Source organism: Vanacampus margaritifer, chromosome 2 (assembly GCF_051991255.1).
Source record: "Vanacampus margaritifer isolate UIUO_Vmar chromosome 2, RoL_Vmar_1.0, whole genome shotgun sequence".
Lineage (NCBI taxonomy): Eukaryota > Metazoa > Chordata > Actinopteri > Syngnathiformes > Syngnathidae > Vanacampus > Vanacampus margaritifer.
The window spans coordinates 41,277,203-41,293,713 of NC_135433.1; the positions used below are offsets into that span (position 1 = coordinate 41,277,203).

The 16,511-nt window shown below is 40.1% G+C and overlaps 2 protein-coding genes across 3 annotated transcripts in view; both read right to left on the reverse strand.

Annotated features, from left to right (window-relative positions):
• The window catches only part of lig1 (ligase I, DNA, ATP-dependent), a 39,107-nt gene extending 26,148 nt beyond the window's left edge, over positions 1-12,959 (reverse strand). Inside the window, exons 1-14 of one of the 2 annotated variants that reach the window (XM_077557569.1) lie at positions 12,628-12,959; positions 12,125-12,193; positions 10,448-10,713; positions 8,418-8,567; positions 7,295-7,483; positions 7,133-7,226; positions 6,968-7,054; positions 6,551-6,607; positions 6,123-6,181; positions 5,764-5,877; positions 4,188-4,354; positions 2,780-2,856; positions 2,596-2,687; positions 385-484 (exon numbers count right to left, since the gene is read on the reverse strand). In XM_077557569.1, coding sequence (XP_077413695.1) covers positions 385-484; positions 2,596-2,687; positions 2,780-2,856; positions 4,188-4,354; positions 5,764-5,877; positions 6,123-6,181; positions 6,551-6,607; positions 6,968-7,054; positions 7,133-7,226; positions 7,295-7,483; positions 8,418-8,567; positions 10,448-10,713; positions 12,125-12,193; positions 12,628-12,644 — 1,538 coding nt within the window. In that variant the 5' untranslated portion in view covers positions 12,645-12,959. Of the gene's footprint in view, positions 1-384; positions 485-2,595; positions 2,688-2,779; positions 2,857-4,187; positions 4,355-5,763; positions 5,878-6,122; positions 6,182-6,550; positions 6,608-6,967; positions 7,055-7,132; positions 7,227-7,294; positions 7,484-8,417; positions 8,568-10,396; positions 10,714-12,124; positions 12,194-12,627 lie in introns of both variants that reach the window. The other variant, XM_077557568.1, reaches the window with a different exon arrangement.
• On the reverse strand, positions 12,754-16,451 carry LOC144043097 (ETS domain-containing transcription factor ERF-like). The gene is made up of 5 exons (XM_077556338.1): positions 16,328-16,451; positions 16,122-16,173; positions 14,485-14,716; positions 13,676-13,790; positions 12,754-12,762 (listed from the first exon to the last, which is right to left on the reverse strand). The coding sequence occupies exons 1-5, from the start codon at positions 16,367-16,369 to the stop codon at positions 12,754-12,756; spliced, it is 450 nt and encodes a 149-aa protein (XP_077412464.1). The 5' UTR covers positions 16,370-16,451.
• Positions 16,452-16,511: the final 60 nt, after the last annotated feature.

Genomic DNA, 16,511 nt, shown 5'->3' on the forward strand with positions numbered 1-16,511 from the left:
TGGGAGCAAATGAGTTTAAAAAAAAAATAATTCACGTGGAAAATTTGTGGCCATAACAGGATTGAGGTAAAACGTAATGAAGATTTTGTTATTTCTCGTGATAAAATAAAACCTTATCTTACTAGAAAAAAATTGGAATATTGCTCAAATACTATCAAAATATTAACATATTTTTGTTTGTTGTGCATGTCTGTATGTGTTGATGTTCTGTATGTTAAAGTAGCAGTTGTTTAACATTTAACAGTTACTGCTATTTTTTTAAAAGACTACATGGCAACATATGGTGCCACTTTTATTTAAGAAGTTTAAAACAAATTCACTTTTAGTTGTCAAAAGGAAGGAAGAGGAAAAAACTAAACCACAAACATTATCAGCTGTCCTTACCAGTACGTCTGCTTCAGAATAAGACTCTTCTCTTCTATCCAAGCACGCCTGCTCTCAGTGGTCATCCCTTTCCCGGCATCCATCACGGCGTGGGTGGCACCTGGAACAAAACACATCACCCGGCATCCATTTTGTGAGCCAAATATGCTTATTATGTGTCGCCACGGTTGGCAGAATCTATAACACACCAGGGTCGCATCAGTGGTCCTTTTATGGCTGGCCCAAGGTTCTGTTTACAAGAACTGAGGGGTCCATTTGTGATGTAACGAGCAACCTCGCAGCACCGCACAGGGATTTTATTAGCAGACACGTACGGGAAATTGGCAAAAAGTGGACAATTACTATAAAACGTTTTTTTTCCCCTATGGGCTCAAGTCTTGAGTCAGTCAGTCACTAGAGTGGAATATCTTCTTATTTATTTTTTTTAAGCGGTTTTCTTCCAATAGAACTTGATTTCAATGTTATTGCATCAGTGACTTCAGTGGTCACCTATTCAAATATTCAGTTTTCATCTACGGTATATACAGGAGTCTTAATGTCAAAGTTCCGCATGAGTCACTACTTTAGAAACTGGTGTGCCATCCCATATAATGCCACCTATCAAAAAAAAAGGAGGGCCTATCTATCCACTGCAGTAAACGATGCACAACTCAAGACTTAGATATTAAACAGATCTTCAATCAATGCTCCTTTAGTTTTGGATGGGGTTTTTTTTTCAGCTTGTTATCGTGATTAAAATTGGGAAACAGATTTTAAGGTGCATTAGCGCCCCCGGCGGGACAGGGGTGGAACAGCACCAGCTTTAATTGCAGGCTATTCCAAAGCATATTGTACCATGCCCGGGGCTGCCTGATTAGATAACTCTTCAGTTGGAAAATAAACAAATAAATATCAAATATTAAGCGCAACATTTCCGGCGCGGGCTGCAGATCAATGCAAATTTACCCACTGAGCCCGGGGTCTAATTGGCTCTTATTAAAGCGCTGGCGAATGAGCTCTGAATGCTAATTCGTTTGGCGTTAAAACAAGTTAATTGGCTGTGCGTGTGTGTGTGATTGCATCTGGTGAGAAGGTGAAGCCCGTCAGGAACGTCAGCAACGAGTTTAAAAAAAAAAAGAGAGAGAAAAAGTGGGTTGATTCCTAATCATCACGTTCTCGAGTTTTTCGGGAACCTAGAAGCAGGAAGATGGGATGTTATAAAATTCTTCAGTGACTCTTGTAAGGGATATTTAAACACCTTTAATGAGCGTTCTATAAATAAAACATGGCCCCTTTCCGACCTCGGAGGCTGCATTATTTAAATGGCGTGTGGGTAACACAATTCGACCCAAAAAAAAAATGTGCGCCAAGTGGAGCAGCCGAGAGGAAAATGGAACTCGTGTTTCATCCGCCGATAAGGGGGACGACTCTCCAGATGACTTCTCCAAAAAGACGTCCTGACACCACACTCGGTGATAAGAGAAATTCTTACACAAGCTTAACAAAAAAATGGAAAGAACAATTACAGAAGTAGGTTTCTTCTAGATACATCATTGATGTGCAAGTTGTGAATTAGTCACTACAGTGGACAGCTATTTAAAAACAATGGGCGTTTTTATTCTATACGCAAAAGTGTTGAAATTACAGTTTCGTATCTGTCACTACAGGAGAGGAGTGTTTTCTTCTAAAAGCTTTATTCTTAATTCATTCACTCCCAGCCATTTTCACTGAAGCAACTCCCTTCGAAAGTTTCATCATTATTCACAAACCTGTTGAAAACACTGGTGAAAAGAGTTTTGCAACCTGGCCCTGGTTGATCTCTTATACTCTGCTGACACCTGCTGGCCATTTTTTTGTAATAACTACCATTGCTTTAAGCGACCACTTGAGGTCAGAAGCTGCATCAAAGCCTTCTGTATGCTCTAGCATTAAAAACAAAACAAAAAAAACGTATAATTACGTTTGGGGGAGTGAAGGACAAAGTATTAAAAACGTATTTATACAAAAAACATATAAAACGTTTTTGGGTTAGAATGAGTTGATGTCAAAATCATCATCTGGCATCAGTCACTAGTGTGAGCAACAGTTAAAAAAATAAAATATATATTTCTATAAATATTCATATGGATTTCAAAGTCATCTCATACGCTCCTACCCACTGGTATTCATCGTGATTGCAAAAAAAAAAGTGCTGCGAATGAGTAGCTGACAAATGCAGACCAGAAAACATACCTTTTTGAGGTGTCGTGAGGCACACAGCTTGACTCAACGCCGAAAGGACGCTCTGCTCGGCCAGTCCGATCCGCAGCTTCCCAGCTAGAGACCTGTCAATCAATCAAACGATCAATCAATTCATCAGTCAGTCAGTCCGGACTGGGCGAATCGCGCTGGGCTCAACTGGCGACGCTCCCATTACCTGACGATATAGCGGGCCTCGGAGAAGCGGCAGGCCACAAAGAGTCCTTTGATGATGTCGATCTTCTTATTCATAGCCTGCGGCGGCGGGAGAGGGACGATGTTGAGATTCAGGGACGAGCCAGGAGACAAGCGGCAAAGACTTGAGGTCAAAGGAAAGGAACAAACTCCACCGAGAAGACGAGGAGAGGGCGCTTATTGCTAGAGGGTACGTTCACTACTAAAAAACGTTTGTCGCATGGGGCTTGATTTCAAACGGTGCGCATCAGTCATGACATCAAACAGCTATTCAAATAAACTATTTTCTTCTACGAACGTTGAAGCCAAGCGTTGCTCATCAGTCACTACAGTGGAGAGCTATTCATAGCCACTTTCCTCGCTATTCGTGAGCCTTGATGTCAACAACATGCAACTGTCACTACAGCAGAGAGCATGACAGAGAAATCTTCGATGTGAGTACATGCTAATGTCAAATTTGTGCATCTGACACTATATGTAGTAACTTAAAAAAAAAAGGTTTCTTCCGTATGCATGAGTTATAAAGTTTAAATGTCACTACAGCAGGCAACTACTAAAAAGGCCTTTTTCCTATATGAAAAAAAAGTCCTCAAACTCAAGATTCTGACAGAATGTGTTTATCTTTACTGTCATGTCTGATGTGCAACTTGGGAATTAAAACGCCAAAGATGGATAGAGGGGGGGAAAAAACATTTTTGAATAGTTGTCTGGCATGGCAGCACATGGGCAACTTTGACATCATGTGGATGGATGTACTGATATTTTCAACAGACTACTGTAGTGACTGATGTGCAACTTTTGCACCAACACCAAGAAAATGTAAAAAAAAGAAAAGAAAAACAGGCTTTTTAACTCTTTCACTCCCAGCCATTTTTATTGAAGCAATCCCTTTCGCTCCCGACTGTTTGACTGGATTTTGACTGATTTTGCAAGGCCCACAGAATATTGTGTTCTACTGCAATAAAAACATGGAACCTACCAAAAGAAAGATTAGACTCTCTTCTTTCATCAGGAAAAAAAGTATATTTGTATCTGTTTCCGGTTTGCAGCCATTAGCATTAGAGCTAAGTATCATCATTATTCACAAATCTGTATAAAACACTGCTTTTTGCAACATGCCCCTGGTTGATCTCTTATACTCTGCTGCCCCCTGCTGGCCGTTTTTGTAATAACTACCATTGTTTAAAGCATTCTCTTCAGTTCAGAGGCTGCATCAAAGCCTTCTGAATGCTCTAGCATAAAAAACATTTAAAACTTATAAATACGTCTTTGGGAACATGGTAATATTTATGTATCAATGAATGAATGTATCAATACGTATTTGGGAGCAAATGAGTTAATAGCATTTTTCCAACACGTATGCTTAAGCTAAGCTATCTTTGGCATCTCACCGAGTTGCCGCTCATGCTTGCGATCTCCTTGAGCTTCTTGAAGACGCCGCCCACAGTCAGGCTGGCCGGCCTGAACATGGTGCGCTGATTACTGCGGGAGCTCTCGGCCACCAGACCCAGGTCCCCGCGCTCCTGGGCCTCGGCCTTGACCTTGTCCAGCTGGCGCCCTAGCAGCCACAGAGCGGCGGGTAAACAACGTGTCCGTGTCTGTCTGCATGTATGTGATTGTCAAGCGGGTACAGTATGTGTGCGAAAATGTGTATTTGTGAGAGTGAACGTGAGTGTTAGTGTAGGTTTGAGAGTAAGTGAGAGTATGAGTTAAGAAACACAGTGTGTGGTCGTGTGAGTGTATTTAAGAGTGTAAGATTGTGTGCGAGTCAAGTACATGCATGTGTATATAAAGATGCGTGTGTAAAAGAGAGAGTGTGCGTTATGAAATCATGTGCGTGTGGGTGAATATGTTTATGTGAGAGGAATGTGAGAGAGTATGTATGTGATGTATGCGAAGTGTGAATGTGCATGTGTATGGAGCTTTGAGAGAATGCATGTGTGTGAGTGCATGTTAAAATATGTCTGTTTGAGAGCGTGTAGTGAGTATGTTAGTGTGAGAGAATGTGTGTGTTTATGTGGGTGTGTCAGAGGGTGAGCATTAATGAAAGAATGTGTGCGTGTATGTGTAAAAATGTGAGAGTAATATGCGAATATGTATGTATGAGAGTGATGTGTGCGTATGTATGGACTGAGAGTGTATGTTTTTTGTGAGAGAGCGTATGAGTGTGAATTCATGTGAGAGTGTGCCTGTGTGTGAGTACATGTCAAAATATGGCTGTGTGAGAGTGTGTATGTACGAGTATTTTAGTGTGGGAGAGGATGCGCGTCAAGGGTGGGCATGTGTGAGTGTCAGAGAGTGAGCATTTATGAAAGAATGTGTGCGTGTATGTGTAAAAATGTGAGAGTAATGTGAGAATATGTATGTATGAGAGTGATGTGTGAATATGTATTGGACTGAGAGTGTAGGTGAGAGAGTGGCATGAGTGTGAGTTCATGTGAGAATGTGCCAGGGTGAGAGTGTATATGTGAGAGAGTGGGTGTGTGTCAAGGGTGGGCATGTGAGCGAGAGAGACTATGTCAGTTCGGTCCTCGAGAGCCACAATCCAGCCTGTTTTCCATGTTTCTCTCCCCTAACACACCTGGTTCATGATCAGGATCGTTATTAGGGTTCTGCAAAGCTTGCTGATTAGCTGATCATTAGATTCAGCTGCGCTGCAGGAGGGAAACATGGAAAACAGGCTGGATTGTGGCTCTCGAGGACCGAACTTGGCCACCCCTGGACTATGTGTATATGTTGTGCCTGTGTGTGAGAGAGCGTTAATGGAATGTAAGAATGTGTCAGTGTAAGATTGTAGGAAAGTGTGAGAATGTTAGTGTGAGAGTGTGTGTACGTGTCAAGGTTGCGCATTTGTTGCAAAAATGCAAATGTGAGAGTGAAAATGTCTGTGAGTGTATGTGTATTTGAGAATGTGAAAATATGTGTGAGGGTATATGTATAAAACGTGTTTGTGTGTGTGTGCGTTACCCGTGGCCTGTGCAACAGCTTTCATCAGCACCGTCTCCCCGATGCCAAGCTCCATGCCGAGGTAGGCGGGGCCCAACTGGTTCAGACACAAGTAAACGCAGCAAAGCAGGTCGTCTACACACACACACACACATTATAAAGATCTGAAAACATCTTCCACAAGGTTTCCCATCCACTCGCTTGTTGACAGACATATGGAAGGTTTATAATATTGATTGCGCATTACGCAATACGTGTTTCACATTAATGCAGTGTGACAATCTCGCCCCCACACAAACACACAAATCCAAACATACATGAAAAGAAGATTCATCAGCCGGCCGGCCGCCCGCCAGCGTTGCAACAAAGCGGGCGTTTACCTGGAGAAAGCAGCAGCACCGAGCGGAACAGGTTGGCCAGAGTCTCGATGTTCCTCAGTCTGAGTAGAAGAATAGACAGCGAGAGGGAGAAAGAAAAAAAAACACCTTTGAGGCTTTGAACGCAGCGAGGCGGCTAACGAGATTTGTCTGTCTGCTGCGTTTTTAAGTCCCGCGTGGAAAGCCGTCAAAATGTCCCCCGTCTGTGAATGCGCTTTGCAATGTGTTGAAAGGCAGCAGGCTTCACTTACAAATCCTTTTCAATGTATAGTTTTTACATTAGTTACAGCTTTCGTCAGTTCCCTTTAAAAAGGAAAAAGCACGGCTGGACACACTAGCACAGTTTGCGTTAAACATTCGCACTGGGACACAAAAAGGTTCATGTAAGGTGCGTTGATATACGTCCGCCTGCCAGCGTGTGGCGCTCTCACCTGCCAGAGTCCTCTTCAATCTTCTCAAAGGTGCGAGCCACTGCCAGGTAAGGCACTCTGGTGGAAGACAAGTTTAGAATTGACATCATTCGCTAAAAAGTGAAATGATTATTTTATTAAAAATACAAGCTGTGTTTTTTACAGTGTGGACAAGAGCATTCACAATTATATTATTAGATTGTTAAAATGTGGGTGAGTAAAAAGTGGGTGTGCTACATGTATATACATGGCTAAAGAACTAGTGAGTAAAAAGAGGTGACACCAGATGGGTGGGTGAGTAAATGGTGGGCAACTAAAAGTGGATACATGGGTAAAAAGCGGACTCATTCGTCAGCAAGTGCTCCTCCACAGGTGGGTAAAAAGTGGGTTAGTAAAAAGTTCACATGTAGGTAAAGAGCGGGTGAGTTAAAGACCAACTTTTGTCCCTCCTTCCAGCAGGCGTGTTCAAGCGGGTGGTAGTTGGGCCTGGATGGGTTGTAGTCCATCTCGGTCGACACCGACTCGCTGTCGGAAAAAAATAAAAAAAAATAAAAATGATAATCAAATCTACTTCCTGTTTACCATCACTTCCTGTTTGCCCACCTTTTGGTATTTTTGCTGTCCTCTGCTGAGGAAGTCGGCGTCTTTTTCTCTCCTTCACTTTTCTTCTCAGTCTTCACTGTTGCCTTTCTGGGAGCTAAAAATAAAAATTGTTTTAATGCAACGTGACAAAAATATCTAAATGCCATTCTCATGTGTTCTGACCAAAGAAGCTGCTCATCGGAGCTTTGGTGGCTTCCTTTTTGGTGTCTTTGTCGTCCTTCTCTTCTTCGAGCTTTTTTTCTCCCTGCGCCGCTTTCTCTGGTTCTTTGTCCTGCGCCCTCACCTGCTCCATCGCCGCCTCCTCGTCTCTTTCTTCTTCGGCGACCTCGTTTTCTTCTTCGGCGACCTCGTCTGCGCACAAAGCGAGGCCACGTCAGCCGTGTTGAGCGGGGGCGACCCGGCACCCTCCCGGGAAAATGGAGGAAGGCGGCGAGGTCGTGACCCCCAGCCAACAGAACATTGAACGCTTCACAGAACTTTGAGTTAGTGGTCGGATATCCATTAGGGACTCCTATTTATTTCCTTCCTGGCATTTTAATGTACTTCCTGCTTTAAAGTCTCGCGAGACTTTGGAGGATCCCGTGAGACTTTGACACCTGATGGAAGTGTGACTAAACTTGGGCCCAACCGATTAATCAGCTGGTCGATTTAATTGGGAGATCTTAGCCCTTTTATAATCGGTAGAATCAGCCAATTATTTTTTTTCCTTTTAATTTACACAACATATTACAACGTAATACAACAATAAGGACAATCAACCAAAGCAATTAAAAATCTGTACAAAAAAAACATCCGATTTCTGCCAATCTTTCTCTGTGTTGTAAAATTAAACAAATACTAAAAGACAAACTCATTTAAAACAGTCAAACAATCTGCCTGTAATTCATACCTTTATTGCCGTAATTGTTAAAGGGACAGAAAAATAAGTTATTTTATTCACTATATTGTACTTTTTTTTATTAATCAGCCGATTAATTGATTATCAGAATTTTATTCTGACAAATATCGGAATCGGTATCTGCCTAAAAAATAATAATTATCGGTCGGACCATGATGATAGCCAATGGACAAGGAAGGTAGATAAGGAATAAGGATAAGGAAAAATGGACAGGTCTGCTTTTTCCATTTATACTTGGAATACCTATACAATACCACCAGGTGGCGACATAGCTAGGAAAACACTTCCTCTTTCACCTGCCCCAATTACGTGTCCGCGAGATGTTGCCAAAAGACAAGTAGTTTTCCGGTATTTTGGCTGTATTTCACTGTGGTTGACTGAACTTACCCGTCTTGTCATCGCCGTCATCATCCACGCGGGCTCGTTTGTTCCGCTGAACCTCGACTACCACCGCAGGATTCGTACTGACGGCCTCGTCCTCCTTTTGACTGTCGCTGCCGCTGTCGTGCAGTTTCCTCTTGGGGAACATTTTTCTCGCTGTGGATGTCATACAAAAGGAGGACTAATTTAAAAAAAAAAAAAAAAAAAAAGTTGGAAGAAAATCATTTGTTTGGATGCAGACCTAAATATGTTTTTATCGTGTTTTCATGATTAAAATTATTACAATTATCTTTAGAATTTAACAAACATATTTTGTTAAATATTTTGAATTTAATAATTTTTCTAATTGTTAATCATAGTGTTTACTGCAGTATGCCATTAGTATAATTTAAAAAAAATATCCAGATTTGTTTTTTATTCAAACTTTCATTGTTTTTTTTTGTTGTTTTTTTACAAAGAAAAAATATGTACAAATGAAGCAAAATATAGTCCCCTTTATAATATTGAAATTTAAATCCACAATCAATTTTGGTGAAGTTGTTTTTAATTTAAAAAAATGTGTCGACTGAGGGGAAGGAAGCAAGGGAGGTTTGGGCGGTGCCGACAGATAATTGAACAACATGCACGCATGACGTGCGCACCCCATGATGTCGCAATACGTCCCCTCGCAGAAATTTGGGGCCTCTCCATGGAAGACGGGTCCCGATATCTACATATAGGGAGTAATGGCCCCGATCTAAAGTATAATAGGCACTCTTCCTATGGATTCATTTTGGCTAACATCAAAGCACCCGAGCGGATTGCCTCATTATTAAAGAAAATTAATTCACGCTTCTAAACGATGACAATGTTTTTTGCTCCGTGCCACACTTGAAGAGGGCATCAAACGGCGACAGAGGGGAAAAAATCCAAATTTTTTTGCACACCATTAAAAATACAAGACGCTCCACTTAGGGCCCCTTAACAATTCTACTTTATGTGGTGGGGAACACTCAGCATCCTTAACGATGAGAAACCGGGGGAGAAGAAAAAGCAGCATTACTTCCTAATATCGCACTTGAAAGAACTCTCCGTGATGATTTCATCATCATCATCATCATCATCATCATCATCATCATCACACAAGAAGCTAAATAAATGAAAACGTAAATGAACTCATTCACTGCCATTGATGACTATAGACGTCAAAAATTAATTTGAACTATTTCTATTAGTTTAACATTTTTTCCCACTTTTGCTAACAAGAGTATGAAAACCTAGAAAAAAAATATTTTAAATTTAGAACAGATATAAAATTTGTGATTAATCTTTAGTTAACTAGTGAAGTCATGTGATTAATAACAATTTTAAAAAATGTAATCGCCTGACGCCCCTAATTAAAAAATATTATTAAAAATAAGGGGCGTCAGACGATTAAATTTTTTAATCGTAATTAATCGCATGACTTCAATAGTTGACTCACGATTAATCAAAAATGTTATATCTGTTATGACTGTACCGTAAAAAAAAAATTCTAGGTTTTCAGAAAAAATTAAATTAATTTAAAAAAAGTTAAACTTATAGAAATAGTTTACATTCATTTTTTACGTCTATAGTCATCAATGGCAGTGAATGAATTAAGATTATTTTTAAACTTAATAAATGTTATATTTTTTTATAACAATATTATATCATTTTAAAATCATTTACCCCCAAAATGAATTCAATATATTTACAAATTTGATATATTATAATATTCAATATATATGTTTAGTTTTTTCTTCTCCAAAAGTACTCACACTTAAGAGGTCAATTATTTTTTGGGGAATGTGTTTAATTATATTTATGTAATTTTATTTTTCCTTTCCTAAACAAATTAAAAAAAAACACTAGGATACATGGATAAGGGATTTCCAATTTTTCTGTCATATTAGAATTGATCCAATGCTGTAACAGAATGCTAAAAAAAAATTTTTAAACTACATTAGCTCCATCTTAAGTCTTACCTGTCTTGCGCTTGCTGGTGCCTCCAGAGTACGAAATAGAGTTGGGTGTACCTGGAGACATGGAGGAGGCGGGAGTGGCAGGGGTGGAGGGCGTGGCGGGTGTGGCAGGAGCTGGGGGTGGCGGCGGCGGAGACATAGGAGTTGGCACCGCCTTGAAGACGTCATCTTTGACTTGTTGTTTGGTGGAGTTCACTTCTTCGTCGTCGTCGTCATCGTCGTCACTATCTAGAATCCGTCGGCTGCGTTTGGCAACCTTCTTGACGGGCGAGTCCTCCTGGTGGACCCCGTTTTGGGCCTTCAGCGGGCTTTTGATAGGCCTGGAAGACACCAAGCACATTAATAACTACACCATGGGGTGACCCTCAATAGGTGCTCTGATCCTGTGCAATTGTGATGTAACGGGCCTGAAAGCACTGGGAAAAATCCTGGGAACTTTACTTTAACCTAGGCAACATTTATGGTAACCTCATTTTAACCGTTACAGTACAAACATCAATACAAAAACAAGACATGACATGTGAGAATAGTCGTTACATCAAATGAGGGTACAGTTGTAATTGTCATACCTCTTAAAGTGACTAGTAGCGCAGTAATTGTTATAAGAGAAAACTTTGGTTGTTGAGCATTTTAAAGTGTCTAGTGCAGTGGAATATTGTTCAACAACAGTTATGCAAGTATGTATAGAGCTAAAGCAACAATGATCAGTACAGTGCTGCAGTCATATTGGGGGGTGCATAGTGCAATATGTGTTATGAAATATTAATTATTGATTGATTTGTTTATTGAACAATTTCTGGAAGCCGGTTGGTCCCCCACCCATCTTTTTTTCAGAAACTGGAGCATACATTTGTCAGGATTTTATTTTATTATTTTTTTTAAGTACAGTAATTTAAAAATGTTAATGGTTTACAAGTGTGGGTAGAATTGATTTTTTTTTTTTAAATACAGTAGTCATTTTTGTCAGAGCAAAATTTATGTGCTTTACTACAGAAGTGTATTGCATTCACTTGGAAAAAAGAAAACAACTCCTGTTTTTCAGACAAATTTTTGAGGGGGAGATTTGTTTTTTTGAGTATTTTTTACATTTTCTGAATATGTTTTTCTGTTTAACTGAATATTTTTTTTTCTGTCAAAAAGTATTCAGAAAAACAGGCTGATTTTTTTTTTTTTCAGAAAAACAGGCTGAATTTTTTTTCCCCATAAAAACAGGGGGGTTACTCATAAAAACAGGGGGGGGGATTCAAAAAACTAAAGAAAAAATATTGAGTAAAATTTTTTTTTTGCCTCTGAACTCCAAGTGACTTGTTGCAGACTCGCTAATAGCAGAAGCGGACACTTTCCCGCATACCTCCATATGCAATAAGATGGTCATGTTTACTTACTGGCTCTCAATAAAGGAATGAATGTGTATACTGTATTGTGGTTTGTTCTCTAATCTCTGAGGGAAAACCCCTTTAAAAAAATATTCAGAAAAACAGAAAAAAATATTATTTTATAAAACGGGAAAATTACTCAGAAAAACAGAAAAAAATATTCAGAAAAACAGAGAAAAAAAATATATATTTTAAACAGAAAAAAATACTAAAAAACAGGGAAGAAAAATATTCAATAAAAAAAGATTTAAAAAAAAAAGCTCCCCCAAAAAATTTGTCAGAAAAAAATGACTTTTTTTTCCAAGTGAATGTAATACGCTTCCGTACTTTACATTACAGTATTACAAAATCTTACTTTTTCACTTGTTCGTCACTGGCTTTCTTCTGAACATCCTTGCCCTTCGTTTTGGGCTGGAAAAAGGATCTAAAAAATGAAGGAAAAAAGCTATTTTTGTTTACAACAACACAGTAAAATTGCATACCATTATAATGACGCAGCTACCTAACACAGGAATACATAGGACGTACAAATGCCTTTTTAAAACTAATGACTTCAAACAGGTTTTCTAGTTTACGTGAGGTTTGTCCCTTGCGTTAGCCGTAACACTTCCGCGTTTAATGTGACGTCACATTTAAAAAGGCGGCGTTAGCTTGACGCGTTACTACTACGCCACAGGCAGAATAAAACACAAAAGACAACATATTAACCTCCAACTAAATAAAAATAGATGTTATATCACACTCAAATGTCTTAGTTATCGCTGATTTAAAAAGTTAGGCAACCCCGCGCAAACTTAACTGCCCTCCCCAGATAAACAAGCTCGTAGCAGTCAAAGGGAAAATTTCGACAGTACTTACGCAATGCTGCGTTGCATGTTGTCAACAAGCTCTTCCCTTGGCCGTCGAATCAACACGTTAGACGGTTAAATAAACAACATAAATGTCCACAAATGAGGAGACAGATTCCCGCGCTGCAGAGCCCACTCACAACAACTGCAACATTCCGCGCCAAAATTGCTACTTCCGCCAAAGATCGCCTGCGAGGGGTACGAGGGTTTTGAAGGGGAGGAAATTCGAAGGGGTCGACGTTTGGTTGTACCTCAGCATGCTTATTAAAACTTTTTAAATAATCGTTAATAAGTATAAATCATAAACAACAAGTAATTCGTATGGTTATTAATACATAAAATTAGTGTCTCTACGATGTCGGGGGTAAAAAACAACAGAGTCAAGTTCTGCTGTGAATCTCTGCCACTCAGAAAACGGGTATGTGGAAGGAAGCGTTCCCTGCCGTCCCAGAGCGGTACATTTAAAAAGAAAAGCATCCATTCATTTTCTTAACTATCTATGATCTAACAAAAAGAAAACGTTGGAACGCGTCACTTATTTATTTTAGTACAGTACAACGAAACACACAAAGCAAGATAATATAGCTTGAATACTGACTCACACACAAGCGGGCCACATTGTTAGTGCAATCTCCTTATTGGGAGGAATACGATAATAAATCTAAAAAATATATTTTGGGACAAATTTGTGGAGCTTGTGTCAAAGCCCTCCCTCTCCTGGAATATGCTTCCCGAGCCTCAGAACATTGAGGTGGGCCCTCCAAGTGATGAATGGCGAGGGGGTGGTCTGCAGAAAAGGCGGTGCTGGGACAAATGAATGAGGATGATGAGGAGGAGGAGGAGGAAGGCAGCATGGTGGCAAGAGCAGGTGAGGGCCGCTCTGGAGAATCTGGAAGATGGATGGAAGGAGGCAACGTTGTGCATCAGTCACTCACTACAACGAATAGCTTAAAAAAGTCTATACAGCTCTGATACCACATCTTTACTTGCGTTGCCTGGGCTTCTAAGTGCGTGTGTGTGTGTGCGTGTGTGTGTTTATGAGATGATGTAATGAAGACCTGATGACAAGATGGCGGCAGGTGGTAGTTGACCAGGATGAGTTTGCTGAAGTCGAACTTGTACGTGAATCGCTTGCCTTTGGTCTTGTGCAGGATGCGCTTGTTGTAGTAATATCTAAATATGGCGTCATACAGTCATGATGATGTCATTCATTTTCACCATGACGTCACACGCACTTCTGGGTGGCAAAAGGCGGAGCTTACTCCCATTGCGCCATTTGTAAACAAACCTTAAATTGAAAATTGTATAGTGCGCACTAGTAGGCAACCTATTAACTATTATGACAACATAAACAAATATTTTATAAATACAGTAAAGGGATATCAAAAGCCTACACACCCTTTTAAATGTTGTTTTTTGTGACATTTAAAAAAAATGAAACCAAGGTAAATCATTTAAAAACTTTTTCCAACTTTTACAACTCCATCGTTTTTTAGTTATTTTTTTATCTTTTCAGGTGTTGAAAGTAAAAAATAACCTGACACAAGCCTTTGTAACTGGGGTGGTGGCTTTGTTTACAATAAAATAATCACCTTAAAACTCCTTAAATGGAAGTTAGCTAACATTTCTGCTTGTGAATACCTCAAATGAAGTTCAGTTGTTCTAGTAGGCTTTAACTGACTTTTTTGTTGTTGTCTTTAGCTGTTTAGAATTGTTCATAATTCCCTCCACCTTAACTAAGGCATCTGTTCCTTTTTGCCATTATTTTCTGCTCATGTCAGTGTTAGCCAATTACTTTTGTGCCACCCGGAAGTACTTTGGCGCCTATTGTTCACAAAAATTCTGAAAAGGTCTGTCGTTGCGTTACCTTAGCGCCCGACTCAGCTTGTCATAGTTCATGTGTGGCTTTCCCTTCCTCTCGCCCCACAACCGTGCCAGCCGCTCAGGGTCGCGGATGACAAACTCGCCCCACTCACACCCCCAGCCGATGGCATCACCTTGGCCGCCTCCCAGTAGCTCCAACAGGAAGTGCCACAGCTGCACCTGACGCGAGCCTGGAGACCACGCTGACTTGTAGGCCCAATCGGGGAACAGCGCTGCTGCCCAGGAGGATATCAAATTTCATTGCCACAACTGACAGTGTCAACAACTACTCTCTATTTATTTATTTATTTTAAAATTGTGTCACTACAGGATACAATGAACATTAAAAACATTTTTACTGCAGGCACTTATTTAAAAATGTCTGTTTATGTGCTTAAGTCAAAGTTGTGCATTAGTCGCTACCAGGGCTGGACTGGCACGCCAGCCCGGCCCAACTGTTAACATTTAGTTCTGCCACTGATGTTTATTGATGAGGTTTCAGTTTACTATCTACACTCTAAAAACATTTGGGTCAAAAATAACCCAACTATGGGTCAAAAATGGACCGATCCCCTACTTGGGTTGATTTGACCCAACTTTGAGTCAAGAAATGGGTCTTTCAACGTAAAACAACTCATAAATATTAGTCAGATCCTTTACGTAGGTCAAAAAATTGGGTCATTTTGTAAATGTATAAAACAAAAAGTGACCCGGAAAGTTGGGTCAAATTTACCCATAAAGTGGAATCGGTCCATTTCTGTTCCATAATTGGGTTACTTTTCAACCAACTATTTTAGAGGTGTTGGGTCCAAAAATTGGGTAATTTTGTATAAAACAGAAAGTGACCCAGAAAGGTGGGTCAAATTGACCCATAAAGTGGATCGGTCCATTTTTGATCCATAATTGGGTTACTTTTGACCCAACTGTTTTCAAGAGTTGTTGGGTTAAAAAATTGGGTAATTTTGTAGAAAACAGAAAGTGACCCGGAAAGTTGGGTCAAATTGACCCATAAAGTGGATCGGTCCATTTTTTATCCATAATTGGGTTACCTTTGACCCAACTGTTTTCAAGAGTTGTTGGGTTAAAAAATTGGGTAATTTTGTATAAAACAGAAAATGACCCGGGAAGTTGGGTCAAATTGACCCATAAAGTGGATCGGTCCATTTCTGTTCCATAATTGGGTTACTTTTCAAACAACTTTTTTCGAGTTGTTGGGTCCAAAAATTGGGTCATTTTGTATAAAACAGAAAATGACCCAGAAAGTTGAGTGAAATTGACCCATAAAGTGGATCGGTCCATTTTTGATCCATATTTGGGTTACTTTTGACCCAACTGTTTTCAAGAGTTGTTGGGTTCAAAAATTGGGTCATTTTGTATAAAACAGAAAGTGACCCGGAAAGTTGGGTCAAATTGACCCATAAAGTGGATCAGTCCATTTTTGATCCATAAATGGGTTACTTTTGACTCAACTGTTTTTAGAGTGTATATTCGAAATAGATTAACAGACTGGTCCCTCTAAATGTAGGAAAATACTAATTAAAAAGCGCTGCATCTGCCCCAAAAGAGGCCGGCCCACCGGGCATCTGCCCTGTATACCAGATGGCCAGTCCAGCCATGGTCACTACACAAACACACGCTTACTTCTACTCCAGTAAGGGGACGAACAATAATCGAGTGAGCATGTGCACTGCATCTGAGGAAGGAAAAAAAAAAAAACAGTAACGTAACTGTAGTCTTATTTTCAACAACACTGCCAGTGTACTGGATAAAACCACGTTGATGCCTCCCTTACAATAAAATTAGATTGAAGGACAGAGAATGAGAAACATAAATGGCAATCAAGTTACCTTGTTGAAGACGAGTAAGATGAAGATAAAGATGACACGCATGAGGTGGCCCGCTTTCCGAGTGAGACAAGACTGAAGGATGGATGCAGCTCAATCTTAAAATCTCCTCCTGGAACACCCACAGGCACCCCCACCGCACCCCTTACCCGTTCTCCTTGCCCATCCCACATCGAGATAGATGAAC

What these genes read in the sequence shown, in the direction of transcription:
- LOC144043097 (XM_077556338.1), bottom strand. Translation starts at nt 16,369, where the DNA reads ATGCGTGTCATCTTTATCTTCATCTTACTCGTCTTCAACAAG. An exon ending in TCTTACTCGTCTTCAACAAG is followed by an intron (nt 16,174 to 16,327) that starts GTAACTTGATTG and finishes TTCCTTCCTCAG; the next exon opens with ATGCAGTGCACATGCTCACT. An exon ending in GTCCCCTTACTGGAGTAGAA is followed by an intron (nt 14,717 to 16,121) that starts GTAAGCGTGTGT and finishes CCTCCTGGGCAG; the next exon opens with CAGCGCTGTTCCCCGATTGG.